Source organism: Anopheles ziemanni, chromosome 3, assembly GCF_943734765.1.
Source record: "Anopheles ziemanni chromosome 3, idAnoZiCoDA_A2_x.2, whole genome shotgun sequence".
NCBI lineage: Eukaryota > Metazoa > Arthropoda > Insecta > Diptera > Culicidae > Anopheles > Anopheles ziemanni.
This window is the reverse complement of record NC_080706.1, coordinates 76,573,492-76,596,218: the sequence shown is the minus strand read 5'-3', so window position 1 is coordinate 76,596,218 and position 22,727 is coordinate 76,573,492. Positions and strand designations below refer to the sequence as shown.

At 43.3% G+C, this 22,727-nt stretch overlaps 2 protein-coding genes across 2 annotated transcripts; one reads left to right on the top strand and one right to left on the bottom strand.

Annotated features, from left to right (window-relative positions):
* Window positions 1-8: 8 nt before the first annotated feature.
* On the bottom strand, window positions 9-1,439 carry LOC131287291 (sister chromatid cohesion protein DCC1). The gene is made up of 3 exons (XM_058316325.1): window positions 1,423-1,439; window positions 673-1,350; window positions 9-602 (listed from the first exon to the last, which is right to left on the bottom strand). The coding sequence occupies exons 1-3, from the start codon at window positions 1,437-1,439 to the stop codon at window positions 35-37; spliced, it is 1,263 nt and encodes a 420-aa protein (XP_058172308.1). The 3' UTR covers window positions 9-34.
* Window positions 1,440-10,964: 9,525 nt separating this feature from the next.
* Window positions 10,965-12,197, top strand: LOC131285513 (uncharacterized). The gene has a single exon (XM_058314370.1). It carries the CDS (start codon window positions 10,965-10,967, stop codon window positions 12,195-12,197), a length of 1,233 nt encoding a protein of 410 aa, XP_058170353.1.
* The last annotated feature ends 10,530 nt before the right edge of the window (window positions 12,198-22,727 follow it).

Below are 22,727 nucleotides of genomic sequence, written 5' to 3'. Positions count from 1 at the left end.
CATTTCCGTCGTCTTGCTCTTGTTCTTACCCTTGTTAATGTTTTGAAACGTACATCCGCACACCCTTCACCACCAGCGAGCGGGTGTACTTGGCCAAGATCGACGTCACGCCCACCGTCGGCGTGGCAAAGCACTCGATGTATGGTTCGATCTGCTCCAGATTCCACCGTTCCTTCGTGCGGAAGAGTGTATTGAGGCGTACGAGTAAGTTCATCGGTAGGTCGGCTTCGTTAAGGCCGCGCACGCACGGCACATTGCCTTCCCGATCGACGATGCCGATGCCACGCAGATACTTTTCGCTTACTTCGAAACCATCCGGAAGGGCCTCCTGCCAGGTGACGAGAAACTCATCGATGTGAAATTTCAGCCCGTTCTGGAGTATTTTCTCAGCAAACAACGCGCAGACCATATCCTCGCGGTACTGCCACCGGTCCGGCATGCGCTCGCTCGGGATCGTATAGACATCGAACGTTCCGTTTACGATCTCGTACGGTATGATTCCTTGCATCGCTTCGAGTGTTGTGTCCTTATCGATCGCATCCAGTTCCCAGGAGTTTTCTAGGATCACACCCAACAGCAGCGTGAGAACGCGGTACTCGTATCTGGAAAAAGAAAGTTGAAGCTGATTTAGCTTAGAACGACCCAAGACTAGAATTGTTAAACTTCGCTTACTCTATGTCAAGCATCCGAACACGATCTTCCACCTCAATGGCACGATACTTTTTTAAACCCTCGTGAAATTCCTCCTTGCTACACTGCACGGTGTCAAGGAGCTGGCCAAACCGAAAAAGCAGCGAACGATCGATTAAATGTTCATTCTCCGGCCCGGCGTATCGTGTTAACCGTAGCAAATCAATAATCTTCCGATACTTTGGTTTCACTTGGCGCAGCTCGAAATAGTCGTGAAACACCTTTACAACCTCCTTGCGCTCAACGGCATCGATCGTGTCGATGGCCTCGGACTCATCCTCCTCCTCCATGCTGCTATCCATCGACGTGTTGACTCCACCTTTGGGACTTTTGATCGGTGACCGGCTGGTCGCTTGGGCCAGCTTCAACCCGTTTACCAGCAGCAAACTGTTCGATATCTCCGCCTCCTTTACCTCGTACGTGCGGGATTCAGTGCAAAACACGACCTTCTCATTGAGCGCTCCCTTGAAGCACACCTCATCGTTGTTTTCCACCGCCTGCAGGATGTGGTCGTCCACTTCCAGGAGCTTGATGTTGCCCAAATCGTGCCCGGGCTCTTCCTTCGGGTAGTAGATAGCCTGCGCCGTGTTGGTGAGGTTCTTGTGGTCGAGTTTTGCGTGCTTTACGATTAAGCGCACATCATCGATCGTTCTTGAGTAGCTGTTTGTTTAAGACAGAAAAATAGAACATTTTGAAGAGCATGATTTAGAGGGGCCGTTTGTAAATACTTACTCTTGGCTGTAGATCATCTTGTGCGGCAAGACGGCTGTTTGATACGGCTGTTTGACCTCAAAATATTCAGGGCATCTTTATTTTTCAAAACAACATTTAATATTCGCGCGCGCTTAACATTTGACGTTTGCCTGTTGGGGCATGTTCGCTGAGTACACAAGGTGCCTCCATTAATTTTGAAATCACTGTCAATGAAAACCGTTGGAAAAAACTAACGAAATCGTCGAACAAAAGTGGGTGTTTCCTAAATTCTGAACACAAGCAATTTGTTTGTAATAACTTATTTCCACATAGTCTAAGCCAAAAAAAAGCTTTTTGATTAAAAAAATCCAGATCAAAACACAACTGATCAGCAGGCATGTGAATACTCTGAAACTTCCTTAAAATAAATAAAAATGCTTAACATAAGCGAAGGTCAACAGTGTTCGATAGGCCAATGATGGTTTTAAATTCGTACAAAATCTATCGAAAATGGCAGTCATGATGATCATCAATCGATTCACCTAATTTGACGTTTGCCGATTTATTATCAAAAAACATTGTTTATATTGTGATCATGCGTCGTGAATTAAAAATGTTAGTTTTCCTCATTTTTCCTTAGTTTTGCATCCTAAATTATCGAAAAAAGTGTTCTGGTACATTGTACGAGAAAATTGAAGATACGTGATGTGGAATGATTATGATCTGTGCATCATAGTTTTGCCTTCTCTCATACAAACCGTAAGTAATCGTATATTAGTATCGATTATGAAAATCATGTTTTTACTTTTGTTATGAATCGAATTGATCATAAATTGTGAATGATTTTTTCTCCGAGGTGCTATTCCATCGATTGCGATTGGGATGCTCAACGTATGCATTAAACATTTTCCAATGAGCGGTATCAGTACCAATGGTAGCATATATTTATCCACCCTATCCTATGCCAACGTGTTTACCCTGCAACGAAGACTTCATCCCACCCGATGATAATCGGATGGGCATGTATAATTCCGAACACAGCATTCTTGATTTAGCCAATAGATCTTGCCCAATCGGTCGAACAGATGCTGAACATGCGCCAAAATGGGTCCATCGATGCCTGAAGCAATGCAAGTAGCTGTTTGGAAATAATCCGGCACGTAATTTCTATCCCCTTTCAGCGCTGAAATGTACATGAATATACTTCTGCCCCGAGTGGTTTACACGATAGTAAGATAATGCACGATAGCTACCTCATTGCAAGACTGCGTAACGATTCGAAACGACAATCGAATTAAAACCCACCGATGTCGACGGTTCGGGAGGCAGGTTTTTTTAGTAGGACCAATCGGGTATCTCAGCAAAACGCATCACCACCGCGCTGGATCAGGCTGGAAAACATTGGAAAACATCCCGAAAGCCGTATTGCAAGCGCTGTTCATGCTACGAAGATGTTACATAAGCTCAATGGTTGGCGCAGGGCTACGATCTGCACAAGCAACCCTTTAACATTGCATCTCTTGGGGAATTATGCTTGGGAATGCTCAAAGGAAATATTTTTACTATCTTGTGTCTCACAAGTGTTTTATATTCGCATTCCAAGATGTCATAGATCATGATCCCATGCGTCACATTGTGTTCAACAGGTTTTTTCGGTCATTCTGTTACTGAAGGTGTCTCAATCCCCAAACCTGCTGGAGCTTCTGTTCAGTTCAAGTATTTCACGGGCTACAAATGCTTTGCGTCTTACTACGGCGGGAGAAAACACAAGCCATACCGTCGTGCAGTCTGCGTACCTAGCGATTGACCTTAAAAATTTCGACTCATGTCGGGCCTAGAGCTGTCACCCGGCCCGGGAGTCCGTCCCGCGACAAGCCAGGGTTCACGCCGGCGCCTTTGCGGAGACCTTGGGCTACAATATTTCACTGCCTCGGAAAATGTTGTAAACATTTCGGTCGGTCTCCACCCGACGGCCCGGACTCTCCCCGTTCTGATGGCGCAGTTTTTTTTGTGGAGCAACCCGATCGATCGAGAGCGGGTGTATAGCCAAACATTCAGAGCAACAACGGCAGCATTCGCAGGGTGTGTAAATTCCAGCAAGGCAATTAATCAACAGGCCGTACAAATGAACTTCGGTTATTTTTTTGAACTGACACCTTTTGGTTATTGAGGGAGAAGTTTTAGTTTCAAAGTTCCATTTTAGTTCGCTGCCGACCAAGGATGATTCTAACCATTTAATTTGCATTCCTTACAGCATTGCTATGAGCTTATACTCTGCTTAATCCGCTCCACAGTACCGCAGCATTCGTAGGGGCTTTGATCCGTGTGGTATGCTGTTCTTTTAATTAAATGCTATTCCCTCTAGCTACCTTTCGGTGAAACCTTGGCTTTGGGACCGAACTCGATGAAATTTGGTAGCTCAGGGCTACCTGGGATTGGCGGATTAATTTTTCACGTCGCTGAATGCAGGTGGTACAACAACATATTCCGCTCTCGGATTGTCATGATGTTGTCCGGGTGGTGGGTGCAGCTGGAAATCGATTCGTTTCGATACCATTTTGCTGCGTAATGGCGCTTTATCGTTCGACTCCCTTTCGCCCAAACTTCGCCCAACATTAATATGCGTGATGGTGACCTCCCGTCGGCCTCACCCCCGCCCCAGGAATCAGTAACTTCTGGTGGCGTACAGGTTAAAGGTCGCTCGGCGTACCGGGCGAGATTCGGGTTTTGCAATACCACCAGCGCGCCCCATATAATGCTGGACAATTGCTGGATCTCTCTAAGGTTGCATCGGACACGAGCATTTGCAACGAATGCAATGGCAACCTACCTCCTAAACCTGCCCCGGACACAACCACCCGCTTTCAAATGGGTGACAGGCGTGAAATTTTCGGTGTTTAGCAAGCGTAACACATCGTGGGCTAGACTGGGTCTTGAAGTAAGGTTGGCAAGGTTTAGACGAGGCTAAAGGTCTCAATTTAATATATTTTTTGCCAATTAAGTCATAACATCCGTATGATATGTTACGATTTATGTTCGTTTTCTTCGGCCTGTTCTGTCTGCTGAAGCATTTATTGAATGCTGTTTTCGATACTTGAAGTAATTGACCTACTGAACAATTGTTTGGACTTGTGCTTCCATGTTTAACGGGTTTTAGGTTTTGGTTTAAACTTATCCTTCGGTGTCTGCATCAGAAAGTACAAAATATGTTCATAGCATTTTTGCTGCCGAACACTTTTACTTTGAATGGTTTATGATGCTTTTCAAAAACAATTTAACCTAATTTCCGTTTGTAGCTAACTTCAGTAGCACATAAAGTAATAGTTTATCGACGTTGACGTATGTTCAGTACTGTGTTGAAAATTAACAAAAGTGTTTCCATGCCTTTTCCATCGTACCATCAGAAAGCGATCAACAGGAGATAACTATTACTTTATTGCACATTTGTAAAATACTTTACATCCCTTCTGGATACATACCGGGAGCGATTAAACTGAAGCGACGTGCCTTCGTTACGCAAAGCTCTCTAGCGTCAACGTGGTGTTGCCAGGTCCGACCAACCCATTCGAAATGCGCACGTTTTACGAGCCGTTAATGTGTGTGGTTATGGTGTGCCGGAAAGGTGAGTGGAGCGATGTTTCAAACGTTTGGCCGATGGGCGCTGCTTTGTTGTGAAAGATAATGCGCGGGGTCGTTGGGCGGGAGATAAACTATCTTCATACGAGTTGTTGTCCGTTTGCGATGATGATGGTGGGTGGCTTTTAAATGCTGGAAATTCTACCATTCGAAAGGAAGGTAGTTTGTGCCGCAAAAATGGACATGCTTCCAGGCAACGGTATGGATAAATAACAGAAGGAATTAGTAATATAACAGCATTTTGTTAAATATCAGCAATAGAAAAATATTTGTTATAAATTATGAAATGTACAAACTGCATTAATTCAAAAGCCAGTAGAAACTAAATTCATTCAAACATTAAAACATATACATGTTGATGTAGAAAGGTTCTACAACAACTTAACGACTTTAGGACATTATAGATGATGCTTTAAAGATATATGAAAACATAACGATGTAAAAAGTATATTTATGGGGAGAACATAAAATAAAAATAAAGCAAGCCTCCTTAATGGGGCCTAAGATGTACTCAAGACTATGGCAGATGTAATATCCTATTTGAAAAATGTGACCCCTTTCTTATACTGCTAAAATTATCTTGGTTTACTCGCCCCTTCTGAAGTACCCCGTCTTCAGGGCACAGCGGCTCGGATAAAGGAAACTTCACCGTGCAGTATACCGAAAGCCCAGGAACGATTCCGGACGACACACGCGTGACATGTTGGGCGGGAATTGTGGGCAAGTATCCGATTACGCATTACGCGCCCGGGGAAGCTTCGTGAAATGGCACGCACTGCCAACCCGATTGATGCCCTTCCCTTTCCCTCTCGCCTTCTCTAATGGCAACGGCTCCGCGTTACGGAGTGCACCGGGCGGTAATTGAATCGTTTATACATGTTAATTGCAATTTATTATTAAACGCTGATGCTGGCGCTCCTCTGCCGGCGATCCTTTCTCCACTTCTTCACGGTTCAGTTGACCATTCCGGCGAAAAGGATCACTGGCTTGATGGGGGTTGTTTGATAAGTTTGTTGGACGAAAAAAAATTAAATGGCATAGATAAATTTTTCTCAATTATATGCGATTTGTATGTACTCATAAGTAAAAGAAAATATCAAAACCAAAACAAAAAATATACTTAATTGTATTGGATTCGCATGCTTTCAATTTAAAATGAAAAGAAGTACCATAAATGCATGTTTCAATATTTACAATCAATTTGGAACAACAGTTTGGTACGAATAAGAGTAAATGTTAATGACCAGAATCGGGTATCAAATATTTCAAACATAAGCACATGATAGTTTTATTCTAGCCACGTTTCAAACAATTGCAAAACACGCACTCTCTCGTGGATTAAATTGCTTGTCCATTGCGCGGAACGACGGACGCGCGTCCGCAAATCGAGTTCAGATCGATCTTACACTACCGCTCCGCGCCTTAGAAACGAAGCGGCCAACAAAAGGAGGCAAATAAAGTTCCTAATCGATTTCCATTTCCACCGCCCATCTAAGCGTTACCTTATCAGGCGTTACTTAACCCACCGCGTGGCCCTTGGTAACCGATATTATCGAACCCTGCGCACCGTGGAATACTGCTGGTGATGCTGGAACTGATATGCTGGACGATGTAAAATGATGGAGCATTATCGGTGCCGAATAATCGATGAATCTCAGCAGTGATTAAGTTACGGTGCACGATGGAAAGTTCTTGGTCAAACGTTCGTTCTGAGTAGAGCTCGTAGCCGTTGGAATCGTTTATCGATTTTTTATACTTCATTAATAGTTCGAGTTAATGCATGTTTGATTTCATTTCAATAACAATTAAGCATAATATTTTATCAAGTAGTTATATACTATCATCAATCCGAAAGCGCCCCATTACATCAGTGTAAAGCTCGAGAAAATTCAGCCACACTATGTATGAGTTTATAAAACAAATCAACTCACTTTAAACACCTTTAAGTTTTTTTTATAACTGAATATTGTATTCAAATAAAAACTGAAACCAATTTTATTAAATTTTAAATATAATAATCATCAAGGTCATTTCAAATGTGAAATGATTGGCGAAAAATTTGAAGAACGAATAGATAGTAAAATTATATCGTAAAATATACTTAATACTGGCCACGTGGTTCTGCGTGGGTACGTTAAACTTTTCGTTGTAGAGTAATTTGCTAATAATAATTTCCTGCTCCTGAATTATTTTGCAATTACGGAGAGCAGTGCAGAGATGCTATAAAGTCGAAGAGGTTTGCGTTTCGTAAGCAGTTCTGTTTGCGCAAGCCATCGAACATCATAACGATGCGAATTGCGCTTGGGTTTCTGGTAGTTGTTGTGTGTGTCCTGAGCTTGACTCAGACTGCCGACGGACGCCAATCGTCGGAGGAAAAAGGCAAAGAAACGGGCAAACGTCCTGCCGACCTAGGATGGCTCGGAAAGGGAAGTCTACCGACGGAAAAGGCGAAGTCAACTCTTGCGAAACTTACTTTGGTGAAGCAAACGGCGAAGACGACCAGAACTACTCGTGCAAGACGCACTAGAAGGCCAAGGATAACGAAAACAACTGCGGCAAGGACTACTACTACTAAAAAACTGGTTACCCCTACAACTGAGTTGAAGTCGATTGTACTGAGTACTACGACCGGGCCGACGACGACTAAGCCTATAATTTCTTCAACAACAACTACTACTGCGACTACAACGACCACTGTTCCGATAACAACAACAACACGTCCTACTACAACTACCATCCCAACAACCACTGCGCCTTCGACGACAACGACTACTACAACAACTCGTCCTACTACTAGCACACTCCCTGCACCGGCTGCAATCCCTACAACTACTACGCTTCCTACAACAACAACGATTCCAACAACTACAACGATCCCAACAACTACCACACTTCCTTCTACTACAACGGTCCCTATAACTACAACGATTCCTACTACTACAACGATCCCTACAACTACAGCGGTCCCTACAACTTCAACGATTCCTACTACTACTACGGTTCCATCAACTACAAAGATTCCAATAACTACAACGATCCCTACAACTTCAACGATTCCTACTACTACAACGATCCCTACAACTACAGCGGTCCCTACAACTTCAACGATTCCTACTACTACTACGATTCCATCAACTACAAAGATTCCAACAACTACAACGATCCCTACAACTACAACGATCCCTACAACTACAACGATTCCTACGACTACAACGATTCCTACAACTACTACGATCGCTACAACTACAACGACCCCTACAACTACAACAATATCTACAACTACTAAACCTGCTACTACTACAACTACTACCCTTCCTACAACGACTACGCCGGTTACTACAACCAAAGCAACACCACCACCACCACCAAGCATGCCGAATCCTGGACCGAATAATAATGGAAACAATAACAATAACAATGGAAACAATAACAACAACAATGGTAATGGTGGTGGTAGAGGTGGCGGTGGTGGTGGTGGTGGTGGTGGACGCGGTTGAAAAGCGCCCGGCTAGAAAGGAATTCCATGTTTTTTCATGTTTACGTTGGATTTGTGTTTCGATCAAAATTGAAATAGAAGAAAGGGGAAAACGATTCATTGTTTTGTCTTTTCCTTAAATGTTTCATCCTTATGGACAGTATGTTTATTTGAAAGCCGTAATTTCTCATACAAATGATGCGCCATGAACGGGATCAGTGCAAAAATCTTAATCTTCTTACATACTTCTTTTATGTTTTAAATGATGCTCGATAAAATATTGATACATGAATAGAAAGTCTAAGTTCGTTTACAGGAAAGAAGGAAAGTGTCTTCAGGCCAAACAAAAGTGTACAATTGATTTGTTTTGTAGGGGCATATGACCTTAGTTGCCGGTCCTTAATCAACAGAGGTCTACATCACCATGCTTGCTGGCGAAGGCTGGATTCAACAGCCGTATTGGGGTAAATCCTCGCAGACTAAGAAGAAGAAGAAGAAGAAGAAGAAGAAGAAGAAGAAGAAGAAGAAAATTTGTTTTGTGTTTGATTGTTGATGGTCTTCCTAAAATGCCTTCTAAATATGCTCGTTTGTAGATGTAATTCTATAATATTTCCATACCGCCACACAATGAAAATTAGTTTGCATAAACGGCTGAAACGTGTGACTTTCATGTTTGTTCGTATGCGCCACGTAAATACTGGTTCCGGGATGGGTTTGTCTGTAGATAAAAAGGGGTGAAAGGTTTTATGCTAGACATTCGCTCTATCTCCGTGTCATGCTTGAACGGGGCCGAAAGTTTGACCATAACGCGGATTGCGATTGCATTCGAGCGGTCCTTCCCTATGCCATTTCAAATCATCCCCCGAGCCGTCTTCGGAAACCCGTCGTCGAAATGGAAGAACGCGCGGTGTTGCAATTGAGAGTGGACGGTCCAGTTGAACCACCGTAATCTCAAACTGCGTTGGTTTGATTAGGATTGTTATACCTATTTCATGCCACTTATCGATTAATAAACGATAAGTTCACCGGGCAAAATTATAGAGCAACCCTCGAAGCAATGCGCCCACAAACGAAACAAGTCGTCGTTACGGACGCGCAGCTTCTTGATTTTTGCACAACGAGGCCGTTCGGCTTTGAAACCTTTGGAGAATCGGTTGTGGGGTTGTTTTTCTTTCTTGGGTCTTTCTTTCTCCGGGTTGGTAGTGCCGATGCCAGCACCTCTCTCGGAATGGAATCATTTGTGCAGATGAGCGATGAGCATGGTGATTTTACCAGCGATTCGAGTGATTCCAACACCCTCTGCTGGCTTAACCTTTTGCGGAATGGACACTTGCGGAACACCCTTCGTTGAATCGGGTCTTTGTATGTGCAATCGCAAAAGTCTACATGGATTGTCCTGCTATATTGCTAAACGCAGATGGTTTTTTTGTATTGTATATATCCCTTGACATATCTCGCAAAAGCGAAGATGTAAAAAAGAAAACTTTGTTTCAGCCCTACATTCAAACGGTAACTACAAATTGCAGGTAGTTGTTTTTCGTGTTTGTCTTAGATGAAGCTTCCTCAGTTTTTATTAAATAAACATTTGTCTCCTAATTTATTTCTTGAGAATCTAAGTATTATATCTTTTTTAAATATGACCAAATCCGAGTTTCAATGTAATTGCTCTCGAAGGTGTTTATGGGTTGAACGAGAAATAATTATTTTGCTTAAAAATATATATAAATATTCAATTTTATTCATTTGCAAATAAACAAATTAAAAATTTAAAAAGTAAAAACGATTTTGATGCGTAATTAATTACATTTAATGATTATTTAGTTATTATTGTATTGAATATATTATGTAATACTTATTTAGATGCTAGTTTTTAGTACAATTAAAGTGTAAATAATTTGGAGTAGTAGTCAGGAATTTGTTAAACAATCTTTAAATATGATTGCTACAATTAAAAATTAATAAAAACAAAATGAGTATCAGAATTTCACGATTTTCCCATAATGACATTCTCGTAACATTTTTTTTCTTTTTGGTTTGCAAATTACTCTCTTTACACGTCCTTCAAAATGGTATGTAATGGTATACCGCTTTCGGTTATAAGTGATTAAATTAGTATCAAAAACAAATTAACTCTCCCCGGGAAGTAATACTCACAGGCAGCTGATGAATCGTATATAAAGGCTCCTAGAAGTGGAACGTACAAGTTTGGCCAATTCCATCCCTGAAACCCATGATGAAGTTGTCGGTTTGTCTGGTAGTGCTGTGTGTTCTAGCGGTGTTTGTGTCGAATGCAGAATGCGGCAGAGGGAAAAAGAAGTTTGATGATTCCGAAGAGCAGGATGATATACCCTACGGATGGGTGAAAATCTATTTGAAGGTAAAAATGCAATTAAAGAAGCGATTGAAGATGACAACGACCACACGCCGGGTAGTAACAACCCGACGACCTCCGATGGGATGGACGACGAGAATGTCTGGAACTACGCAGAAACTCCCAACGATAACTACCAAGAAGGGAGTTGCGAACTCGACGGAGAAGGGAGGCATTCTAACTACAACTACGGCTAGAGCGATGAACACAACAGTCAAGTTAAGTATCACAACGCAGAAGCCTGGGGTAGTAAGTACGGCAGGAACTACGAGTACTACAAAAGCAGCACCGACAACCATGTGGCCCACAACGACGAAATCTTTGAGTACTGCAGCTGTTTCTTCAACACTGCCTACTACGATGAGTACTAAACCAGCTACTACAACGCTTGGAACAACAACCACCCTGGGTACAACAACGACTACTAAACCAGCTACTACAACAGTTGGAACAACAACTACCCTTGGTACAACAACGACTACTAAATCACCTACTACAACAGTTGGAACAACAACTACCCTGGCAACAACAACAACAACAACAACAACAAAACCTGCCACGACCACAGTTGGAACAACAATTATCCAGGGTACAACGACCACAGTTGGAACGACAACTATCCTTGCTACAACCAGCACGTCGAAACCAGCCACAACCGCAGCTGGAATTACATCAAACCCGGCAACCACCTTGCCGACAACAACTGCTGCATCTACCGTTACCACAACTGCAGATGCCAGCAAGAAGGCATCCTCTGCTACGATTAACGGGGCCTTTTTCGGTCCAGGAATCATCAACGGACCAACAACAGCACCAGCAGCTACAACAGTAACACCAACAACACCGACAGCATCATCGACAACTCCAACGACAGTAACAACAACAACGGCCAAGGTCAGTACCACCATTTACCTCGATAGTACGCTAACGGCTTCCGAAACTACATCTCCTGTCATCCCTTCCTCTTCCGCTGCCATGATGGCCGCCCCGACTCCATGCGTAATACAAACGACGCCTGTTTCATTTGACACGACTACCGCAAGCAGGCCAATGACGAGTACAGCTACGACTACGGCGAGGAACCTACCTACTAGTTCGACAACGCCCACACTGGACACTACCTACGGGGACGAAGAGATCTCCTACGACTATGAGGACTTGGAACCGGTTCCAACAACTACCACCATCCGTAGCAGGGAAGATAGTAACGGGAAAGGACACAAGGAGAAGAACAAAAAGAATGACAAGGAGAAGAAAAATAAAGAAAACAATGGGTTACACTTGGGTCAGCAGAAGGAAGATTCGAAAAAGAGGGACAAAAAGGGGAAATAAATGTAATCACCTAGGAGCATCGGTAGGGGTTTCAAGCGACAAATAAACACGACAATGTGTCCTGGATTGGTTGTACCGCCGCCAGTCTTTGAGAGTTGGAAAATTATCCACTAAGGTCATTCGCGATTAGTAGTCGTGTTCCACATGAGTCAAACAACGGGCTGGTATCGCCTCAACGCCAGCTTCAAGTGGTTTGCTGCTGGGAGTACTAAGCCCCATTGGGAGCGCCTATTCCCACAAACGGTATCATCCGGAGACAATAGGTTGACACCAGAAGATACTTTCGTAAAGTGACGAGGCGTGTGAGCACCGGTCGACACGGCGTGTAAACACTGTGTGCCAGTCCTTTCGTAACTATCCCGCGGGTCACAACTCTAGGCCATGAGCATTGGAGAATGGCTTACATTCGGTCGTTGCCTGGCTCCAGCACGGCGGTTTGTGTTGTGTCTTCTTCCTCCTGCGCTGTACGTCCACTGCCATGATCCGGGGCCCTCTTCTGTAATGCGCACCTGTCAGATGTCAATCGACGTGCAGGCCGCTTCTGTCGCCCGCTGCGTGGAGCAATATCCCGTGTTGTTGCCATTTCAATTGCGCACGCCGGGAGATATCAGAGTGCGTGGGTTGAATGGTTGCTGTGATGGCCATCTCAAAACGACGCTTGTCCGGTTGACACAGTTCACGGTTGGTCTTTGGACGGTGTGTCATCATCAGCGGTTCGGTGGTTTTGCGAAAATGATTTTTGATTTTCCATTCCCAAAGGATGGTACACGGACAGAAATGCATTGGTTTTGATAGGTATGAACCGAAACACGAAACAAATATGATCCACCTGAGGGTAATGATCACTTGTTGACATTTGTGATTTAGCTCACGTGATAGAGAAGGGTTTATAACGTAGACAGAGCATCGAAAGATAATACACAATGCTCCTGACCTACCCAGAAGAAATACAATTGTTGTTCGAATAACGCTGAATAGAGTGAGAAAATGTTCGGGAGACGTAAATTTAACCTCACACTACAATTGGGTCTCTCAAAGCTAAGATCAACATCAAGAGTTATCACAAACGAAGGGGATTGCATATGCTACAAAATTTTGTATGTAAAGTAATCTAATTAAAAAGAGATGCTGATACTGATTTCATTATAATTAAATGAAAAACGAATGGCATACTACAATGGTTAAAACACGTCGCAACACCATCTGTATGATCTTGAACGTTTTGCAAGTACTATGTTGATTCAACTCTTTCTTCAGTGGAAAAAGTCCTTCGCCGTCAGTCAGTGCCCTGCTCTCCATTTGGTTGAACTTGATTCACATTCGACGCCTCCATGGTTTATAGCGCATGTTTTTTTTCTCGTCATTACATGAGAGAATAAAACACAGAGAAGCACGGCAAAGTAGATTAACCAGATTCCACCAATCCCCGCTCCACCCTTTTCAGCAGGTGCCAGTTTTCCCGCGGCGAACCGTGGCGTGCCCGGTGCCATTTTGTCGCCCGCTCAGATGTGGCGCGAACGTGCGCAATACTGTAAATTAATTGGTTATAATTATCAACCACATTGTCCGGGAGGTATTTTTTCGCTAGTGCCCATTTTCCACCACAACGTTTGGTCCACGGTTTGACGATCGCCCTTTCCTTTACCCTTTTTCTGTATCTCTCTCTCTCACTCCGCTACGGTAAGGTGTCTCTATCACTGCCCTGGGTTGGTTCGTAGTACTTGTTTTACGTGTACTTAATTTTCTTGCCGCCGTTTTCCCTTTTCCTCCCGTTTTTATTTTTCGGACCCCGGCCGTTAACCTCGCGGGAGTGGGTGTTGCATTCGACAGCGGCGACGAGTTCCCACCGATGGGTTGGACGGACGACGCGAAACAGCCAATTATGACATTAGCATCAATTTGTCATTGTGCTGCAGTCGAGGGTAGAGGATCAGATTGAACCTTTGCAGGGCTTGTGGAACAGCTCTGGCCGCGAGGGTAGGGGCTTGGGTCTCATCATGTGTTATGAAATATCAATTTACACCGCTTCGTCACATTCTGCTTGTGGCCGATTGGAATTAGAGCCGGTGGGGAGCTCAAGAACACACCAGGAACAGAAATGATTGCGGTGGTTAATTCACAAACGTCCGGCAAGTGATTATTTGTTGGATCTTTTAGAGGCTTTACTGGATATAGTTAGCAACAAATAAAAGACAACAATTTTGGGTTAGAGGAAATATTCTTTTGCATGTATTTGTCCCTCACAAAGTATTTGTGGTAGCAACAATTGTCCATTCAATAGCACCAACGTTTACTAAATTGTTGTGCATAGTCAGGGTGGGATTAGAACCAAGGATTGTGTTCATTATTCTAAACACGTCAAACGAGTTTAGGGAATAAAAGAATTAGGTCTGGCAAATTGTAATGGGAAACTATCAATCATTACGCAATATAAGTTCTAAACATTGGCCCAAGCCTGTGGGTCGTTCCAGACCACACCGAAACTTATTCTGTCACTAGATCCCTGATACACCCACCCCTAATGCCCTGATGTGCTTTGACTTGCTTGACACTCGTCAACCTCGCAAGCCGTCGATACACATTTTCCACAGGGATTGGCAGAGTCAGACTCCGGAATGTGCGTTTCATGGTCCATCGAACTAAGGCGGAGAGCCGTAACAACGTGTCCGGTGGTGTGTCAATGTCAAGAGTCAGTGTCAAATCGGTTCAATCACACAGAAGTAACAAACCGCATATCGGATTTGTCGGTGTCTCTTTCTTTTAGTTGGTTCTTGATCTACGAGTTTGTGTAATATGCCTGAGAATGGTAAAAACATGCCAGGTTTAAGGACCCAGACACCTACGGGGGGTCCAAAGTATGGTTGACAAACATCACTGGACATCTCCTAGGTCGGTTTCGAGGTGACTGCAACAAGCGTAAAGTTTGTGTGTCGGAAGAGTGACAAATGAACTAATTGTTTTTTCCGGTAAGGTTACTCGGTATCGCTTGTGCATATCGGCTGCCGCAAACGGACACTGGAACCCTGCTGTGTAACTTCGGGTTACATTGACCAGAGGACACCGTGCCATTGTGCTCTTGACTCACCAGTTGACAGTTTTCGAGGTCAGTTGTGCATTTAACCGTGCGCTACCGTGGACGTTCATACGCTCCCAACACACTGACGCTGGGGTAAAACAATGACCGAACGCGTGCGAGAAATGAAGTCCAAATGGAGCACATTCTTCGACACCCGCGACACGTTCGCTCTTAATTGTCCAGCTTGGAGCAAGGTTAGGCGCGCGCGGGAACCTGTACGAGATGCTGCACGGTTCCAACAAGCTGCCGATACGATCGATCGGACCTGAGAACTTGGCTTCGCTAGATTTTGGGATAGGCCCTCAAGGAGCGAGGCGAGCGGTCAAGCGAACAAATTCCATCATTAGTCACCCGTGTGGCGGCGGGTGTCCGGTAGTTCTCTCTCTCTGGGGCATGTCAACAAAGTCGAACCGAGCGGCTTGTTGGCAGTTTGTTTCAAAGTGGTCCGAGGTTAGAACGAATCATTCCGCCTCCGTTGTGGAAGAGGCACTCCCAGAAAAAGCGGGTTCGAGATAGACGCAAGGTGTGGGCCTAACCAGCTCCAGGTCCTGCCGGACTGGTGTTGAACCGAGAGCCTAGGCCCGGTCATGCGGGCTTGATGGACGGATCAGGCGGTGAGTGGTCGTGATTGCTTCAAAACTGCCAGGAATTCGCCAGTCCCCACACATATACTTCCTGGTACCATTAATATGTGACCACCACGCGGGTCCAACCGGTGCTTACGACCCATACGGTGCGGACTTCGAGGCTACGGGTCCGCTAATGGATCGTTTATTGACGATTAAATGATTTCGTCAATCCCATACGGGACCCCGAGCCATTGGAACCAGGAAAGAGGAGGTCCACGAATCGAAAGTACCATCGGTTAAAAATAAAAACAAAACCAAAGCACCGGCAACGGACTCGTTCCGGCATCGAAAGACGACTCCTGGCCCCCGCGCGAAGTGAGTGGCGAATTTCGCATTCGTTCTCTTGACAGTGAAACAGTCAGTGATCGGCCGGCGGAGATCGTTTGGCAGCAGCAGGCGCCATCAACAAAACATTCACTAAACGTCACACGAGCCCGACGCACGGTAGTATAAACGGACACTAATTGCACACCGCAGTAGGTGAAGTAGTAGTAGCAGCAGCAAACAGTACTTCATTGACAGCTAATTGTAGCACATGATTGGGCGCCATTAGCTTGATTATTTTACGACGCCCCGTTTCGTTTCGGCTCCGTTTCGGAGGATATTTATGCTCCTCCAGGTGGATGTTACCGGAACACGATTGGGTGGAAAAAATATATACACACCACATTCCTCCAAGTCGCACTGTGCAGTTCTCCCCTTTTTTTTCTTTCGCTAGCCAGCCATTTATTCCGTCAATATATTTGCTTTCGCGCGCCTTCGTTAATATTTAAATTATGTTTCCCTTCTCACCGTCTGCACCGAATGTGGTGACACTTCATTCCGGAATCCTTGCGTCGGTAATCTTCCAGTTCGCCTTTTTTGGGCGAACTCGACGCTGGCAGATTGCGTAGGCTGGATGCACAAATTGTCCGCCGTGGAATGCAGCACGCGTGACAAACGCAGTTCAAAAGTGCGAGGGCAGAGCAGATATCGGGAGGAGGGAAAAAAAGAAATTTCCCAAAAACACACACCGCAGTCACTTTCCTTTTGCATTGCGTGTTTGCAGTTTTGTTTCATTTTTGTAAAAACTTTACTTACTCCGTTTTCGTTTTCATTTCTTTAAAATAGTTGAGGATCGTTTCTTGTTCATTTTTATTCGTCGTCCTGTGACGGTAGAAAAAACACAAGTGGACAACAAGGGTGGAAATAAAAGTTTTTATTAAACCAGTAACTTCCCAGTGCGTGTTTTCGAGGCCGCAAAGTGAAAGGTCACGCGACAGTGTGTGCGCAAACTGCATCGGTCGCCACGTAACGATGCGCTGCAATGCGATGGGAAATTGAGAAAAAAAAAATGGTGGAAATCGATGGGTGGGTGGGCACGGACACGGTCACGGCACACCATGCGATCGGAAGGATGTGGTGTTTGTCGCCACCGTGTCGCAAAAGAAAGCAGGATGTGTCGATATCGCCGCATCGTTTCGAGAAAAAAGGTTCCTATAATCGCACTGGACTTGTTTTGTTAAACCAATTACCAGGTTCTTCAATTCTCAAGGGGATAAAAGATGTAATGAATTATAAATAAAACATTTCTCTCGATAGATTTAGGTGGTTAATATTTAATGAAAATTGTTTAAAGACGTGTTAAAGCTGAACTTACCGTCATGGAGCAGTCCTGAAGAAAGAGTTCCGGTTGTCAGCCACATTCGAGCCACATAAGTTCAACCATTCGGCACTGTGTAGAGTACGGCGAAGCACAAGACAAACCTGGAAGCATCCGTGGGCAATAAAAGAAAAACAAGAAGAAAAAACTGCGAAGATTTGCTTGAGAGTAGGTCAGTTACATCATGATGCATGTACGTACTTATGCTGCACCATATAACGAAGTGGATATTCATGCTTTCCTCCTCCGGTTGCAATGGTGCACGTCGGACAGCTTCCCGCCCAGCAGCCACGGTTCATGCCGTTGTCGTTATAACGAGTATGCAAAAATCCTGCACCCAATCCGTCCGAAATAGCCGCCGGATCGGAGGTGTCATCCGTTCCGCGTCTGCGATTGGGGTTCACGGTGAATGATAAACGAGGTGGAAAAGGGAAGAATAACTGGGTGGTGTTTACTAAAGATAGAGACCAGACGGAAGAGTTGAGGAACAACGAACAACAAGTCTAATCCTCAGTACACGATTTGTTTGACAATTTATGGAAGTAGTAAAGGTCGACGAACTATTACGTTTTAGTAGAGTGAAAATGTAATATTGTAAAATGAAAATTCCGGAACTATTGATAATACAACAAAATATGTAAATAAACACCAAAAAAGTACAAAAGTCTAATAATAGACCAGAACAACCAAAACGAATTAAAGAATACAAAACTATAGTGCCAAATGATAAAACAAACTCTATTCAAAAGACTATGATAAAAAAACATAGAATTTTATGAATTATATTCCTTTAAGTAAACTTTACTTAAAGTAAACTTTGCAGTTGAAAATATGAACCATATCTGAACAGAAAGTGAAATGATTTCTACAAAACAAAAATATTTAAATGGTATCGAAAAGTATCCAATGAGTGCGAAAAAAAGTGTGGCTAGAAAAAATTCAACAAAAATTGAAGAATACAGAAAGAAAAACAGTTGCATGAAACAAAACAAACCCAACTCGAAAACGCATCCAGTGGACGCACAATTTATTGATATCCCGTGAGTATTCGAATACCCTCGGGGGCGCGCTGTCATCGGCTTCGCACGGTGCCATTCATTACGAAAAAAGCTGGGGACATGAGTCGGAGAACGGAAGAAAGCTACATTTAATCGATCCTTCTCCTGTTTTAGCTCAATTGCTGTACGTGGACACTTGACCCAACTTTACCGGCAGCAGCTAACAGACGATCGTTACGTACGCAACGGCACTGCCAGCCAGCCGGAACAGACGGAGGGCATGATTTATAATCGCACTTTGAACTCACTATCCGATCCAGCTCATCCAGCGCTCCGATTCAGCTGGATGCCGTCCCGCTGGGAAAAGTGGACTTGCAGTGCACGCCGTCCTTTTACTCGCGCGTCGGGTGTGGCCGTTCCGATCTCGTACGCAATCGATTGCGCATGCAGTTCGCCCGGAAGTGTCTCCAGCGGGCCGTTACGAATCGTTCACGTTATTGCGTTTGCGGGTCAGGATCAATGTTTTATCGCTGCCTCTCGATCGCGGGTTGTCTTTATGCGTTCTTTGGCCTCGCGTTACTTATCGATTCATGACAAACACGTCGATTTTGCCCGACACAACGCAGGAAATCGATCGACCGTTGGGTCTCTCTGTAACTCCCGGTCGTATCCAAAAGTCGGTGATACACCCGCAGATCTCCGCAGTTTCTCCGCAGATAAGTTTTGTGCCCGGCACGCGCATAGGAAGACAAGCGAAACAAGCAATACATTATCGGGGAGGGCAAAGTAATTTGTACCCGAATCTATCTTACGTTATCGAGGGCCTTGTTTGGCCTTTTACTGATTCGAATTTCTGCAGCTGCGCCAAATGGATAAGCCTGTTAGGGGATCGATTGTCAGATTAACGATCTTGCTTTGGCTTTCTCCATGTTTGACAACAAAATGAGCGAGCATGGAGTTAAGTGGGCGTATATTACCTTTTAAACATTCAAATCAATTATAATTAGTCTGGAAAAAAAAATAAATAAAATTTTACTCCAATCCTTACGATTTATGTAGAAAACACAGTTTAACCTGAAAAATATAATAATATTGTTAGACACTTTATTGAAAAAACTATTGAAAAAAACATATTGGTACAACATATCAATAGGTTTGATGAATTTGACAGAAAATTTATGTTGGAATTCTTGAACAAATTTTGAATTCTTTTTTGTATCAATAAAATAGTTGAAACATGATATGGAACATATTTATAGTGATCAACTGCTCCCAACCAACTTTTCTTCGTCGGGCAAACTAAACAAAGTTGTAAAGAATATTTTGTAATACAAATTCATGCTAGGAAACCTATTTTATTGAAATTCAACTAAAAAGTTGCGGTGATTCAACTTGTTAAAGCAAGTATTGCCACTTACCCTTGCTCCAATACTAAAAATGTCGCAATAGTAGAAAAAATGTTTCAATTTTCATAAACCTAGGATCTTGAAATTAGCCTGAGTGAGTAACGATCGTTTTATCTGATTTTAACGACCATTTATTTAGGCGAAAATGATTGACAAATGCATCCAATTCATCGAAAACGAACGATTAAATGATAGGTAAATAAACGAGATCGGTTTGTCTTATTTCTCTGCAAAAATCACTGTGTAATGGAAGTTATTTAAAACATCAAAAAGACAAACTTAAAATGTAAATCACGCAAGAGTTCTTTTGATTGATTTGTATTAAATTTAGTTCATGGTTCAAAGGTTAATTTTTATGATGCTCGCGCTTATTTAATATAACATCTCACTTTCTGTTGCAAATCATTTTGTATTAAATTTCCATGAGTTTAATTGCATTTTACACTCCAAACACCACTTAACCTCGTGATGAACGGGATAGACAATGAAGAACTGCCTTCTCACGAGATAAACCGTCTTAATTGCCCGCGCTGCTGGGTGCTGATCAATTAATTATGTGGTTCGCCGTGCGATGTGGCCTGTCAGCTCTCCGAATCTTCCGAGCAGCTCCGAGCAGATGATGCATTCGGTGACTCGAACGATGGGCGGTTTATTTTCGCCACTTGGCCGCCGGCCGGTTCCAGTCGGTTGTTTGCTTTAGCTTGTTGTACCTTCCGATGGCGTAAGGTTTCCCGAGCTGCACCGAAACCGACACCGACACCTCCCTCCTTCACGACCCCGAGCATAAAAGCAATGCACTCGCGAGCACTATGCATTTCGGGAATGCAACGCGGCGTGCCATTAATCATCGAGGCCACCGCAGACCGCGCAGCTGGCGAGAATTACTTTCACTGGGACAGATTTTCTCACTTTGATTGTTTTGCTGATCGCTGCCGTGGCAAACCCGCCGCCCGCACGGCCCTGCTTCAGCCCGTGACCTCCGGTGGTTACGTTTAACCGCCCTTTTCTCCCTTTCAATGAACCCATTGCGGTGAAAAGTGCATCGTTTCGTGTCTCCTTTCCTTTCTAACGAGATGATCATCTTTCGAATCAAAAGCCCATCCACCGACCGCTTCCTTTACGCGCCTAGAAGAGACACGCTCCCTTGACATGGTGTGACAAATCATGATTTATGGATCGGGTCACACCGAAATGTGGTTTTTTTCACCCGCGCTTCTTTCCCCCTTCGATCGGGGGTTTTTTTTTTGTATACATTTGTATGTATCCCTTTACTTGCTCCTACTGGAAACCTCTTCTTTCACGACTTGCTCTGACATCCGTGGATCGGCCATTTTCTGGTAATATGGATAAAGTTTAGGGTTTCTTATTTTTTCCCGTTTGATATTTGACACAATATGTGACTTTGTATGATTTTTTCTTAATGGAGAGAAAGATAGAGATGCAATATAGGAATGTTTCCCAGGATGCATTGATTACAAGCTTGATGACGATTTAAGATTCATCCTTACATAACCCTATCCTCTTGAAGGTATGAAAAATTAAATGAAAACAAAATCACCTACCCCTGTCCTCCCCGCTGTATTTCGACAGTTTTGCTTATTCAATCTGACAAGTTTTGAATGCTTTACAATCCACCGAAGATGGCATCGCGAGATGCGCCCGTTCGTGCATCTGATAAGTTGTAAGGTGGTCCGCGCGCTGAGTGTCATCACGGGACGCACAACTTACCTCACTTGATGTCGATGTCAACAAACATGACACATCAAATGTGCACCACTGCATGCACAAGTTAAGTGCACTTAACTTGGAGACAGCCTTAAGGTTTTATATTTTTATTTTATTTTCTATTAAAATCAAGCATCTGTTTTTATTTTTCTTTTTCTAACTCCACTACTGTGAATTTCGTTCGGAAAAGTTGGGTTTATTCAAGTTTTTTTTATGATTAATAATCGATTTGCGTTGATGATGTAATTATTTGATTAACTTGAATTACACTCGTCATCTTCAATGATAAACGAGCTTAATATTTTTATGTAATAAACAACTTACAAAAATTTGTGCCGTTTTCGTGCGGTTCTTCAGAGTGTTTTGTATTAAATAGCATTGATGTTTAGCCTACAACGAATGCAGCTTTAGTCAGTTTGTGGATAATTCATCAGTTTATGTAATATTTCCTTTGAAATACTAAAACTAAACTGATCAAACGCAACACTAGCTTGCAGATTGCCGCGGGAAAATTGCATCGTGAAAACAACAATATTGCACTCTTACGTGTGTGCGATACGTTACGATGCACCAGCGGCATTTGCAAACTCTTCGCACCGTTCGGGAGGAATTTGTTCCTTGTTGCATGTTGACCGTTTTGTGAACCGATCGTAGATACGCGAAGAAAGCTTAAGCCTTTGGCGTTATAAACCCTTGCAGTGCTCTGTTTTATAGACATTTTGCAGTTTTCAAATGTTTGAAGAAAGGATGATTATACTGTTTTGTGAACAGCTTCTTAACTTGGTATTTGATTTAAAATCCGATCTATTTCCTTTATTCTGGAGATTTGTAATTGTTATATTACCATCCTTAACGTAGATATTAGTAATTTTTACTACTAACGAATGTTATGCAATTTCTTGAACAGCCTCTGAAATCTAGCTTTTCATTAATAAATTGACTACCATTTATTTTAACTTAAAGCATGGCTTGCATTCAACGGTTCCCGATTGAAAACAATTTGTCTCTCTTTTGTTTTTCCCTTTCATTCTCCACTCTTCGTCGTGCTGCATCC

Coding starts and splice junctions, on each gene's coding strand:
- LOC131287291 (XM_058316325.1), bottom strand. Junction 603..672: donor GTTCGGATGCTTGACATAGA/GTAAGCGAAGTT, acceptor TTCTTTTTCCAG/ATACGAGTACCGCGTTCTCA.
- LOC131285513 (XM_058314370.1), top strand. CDS start 10,965: ATGTCTGGAACTACGCAGAAACTCCCAACGATAACTACCAAGAAGGGA.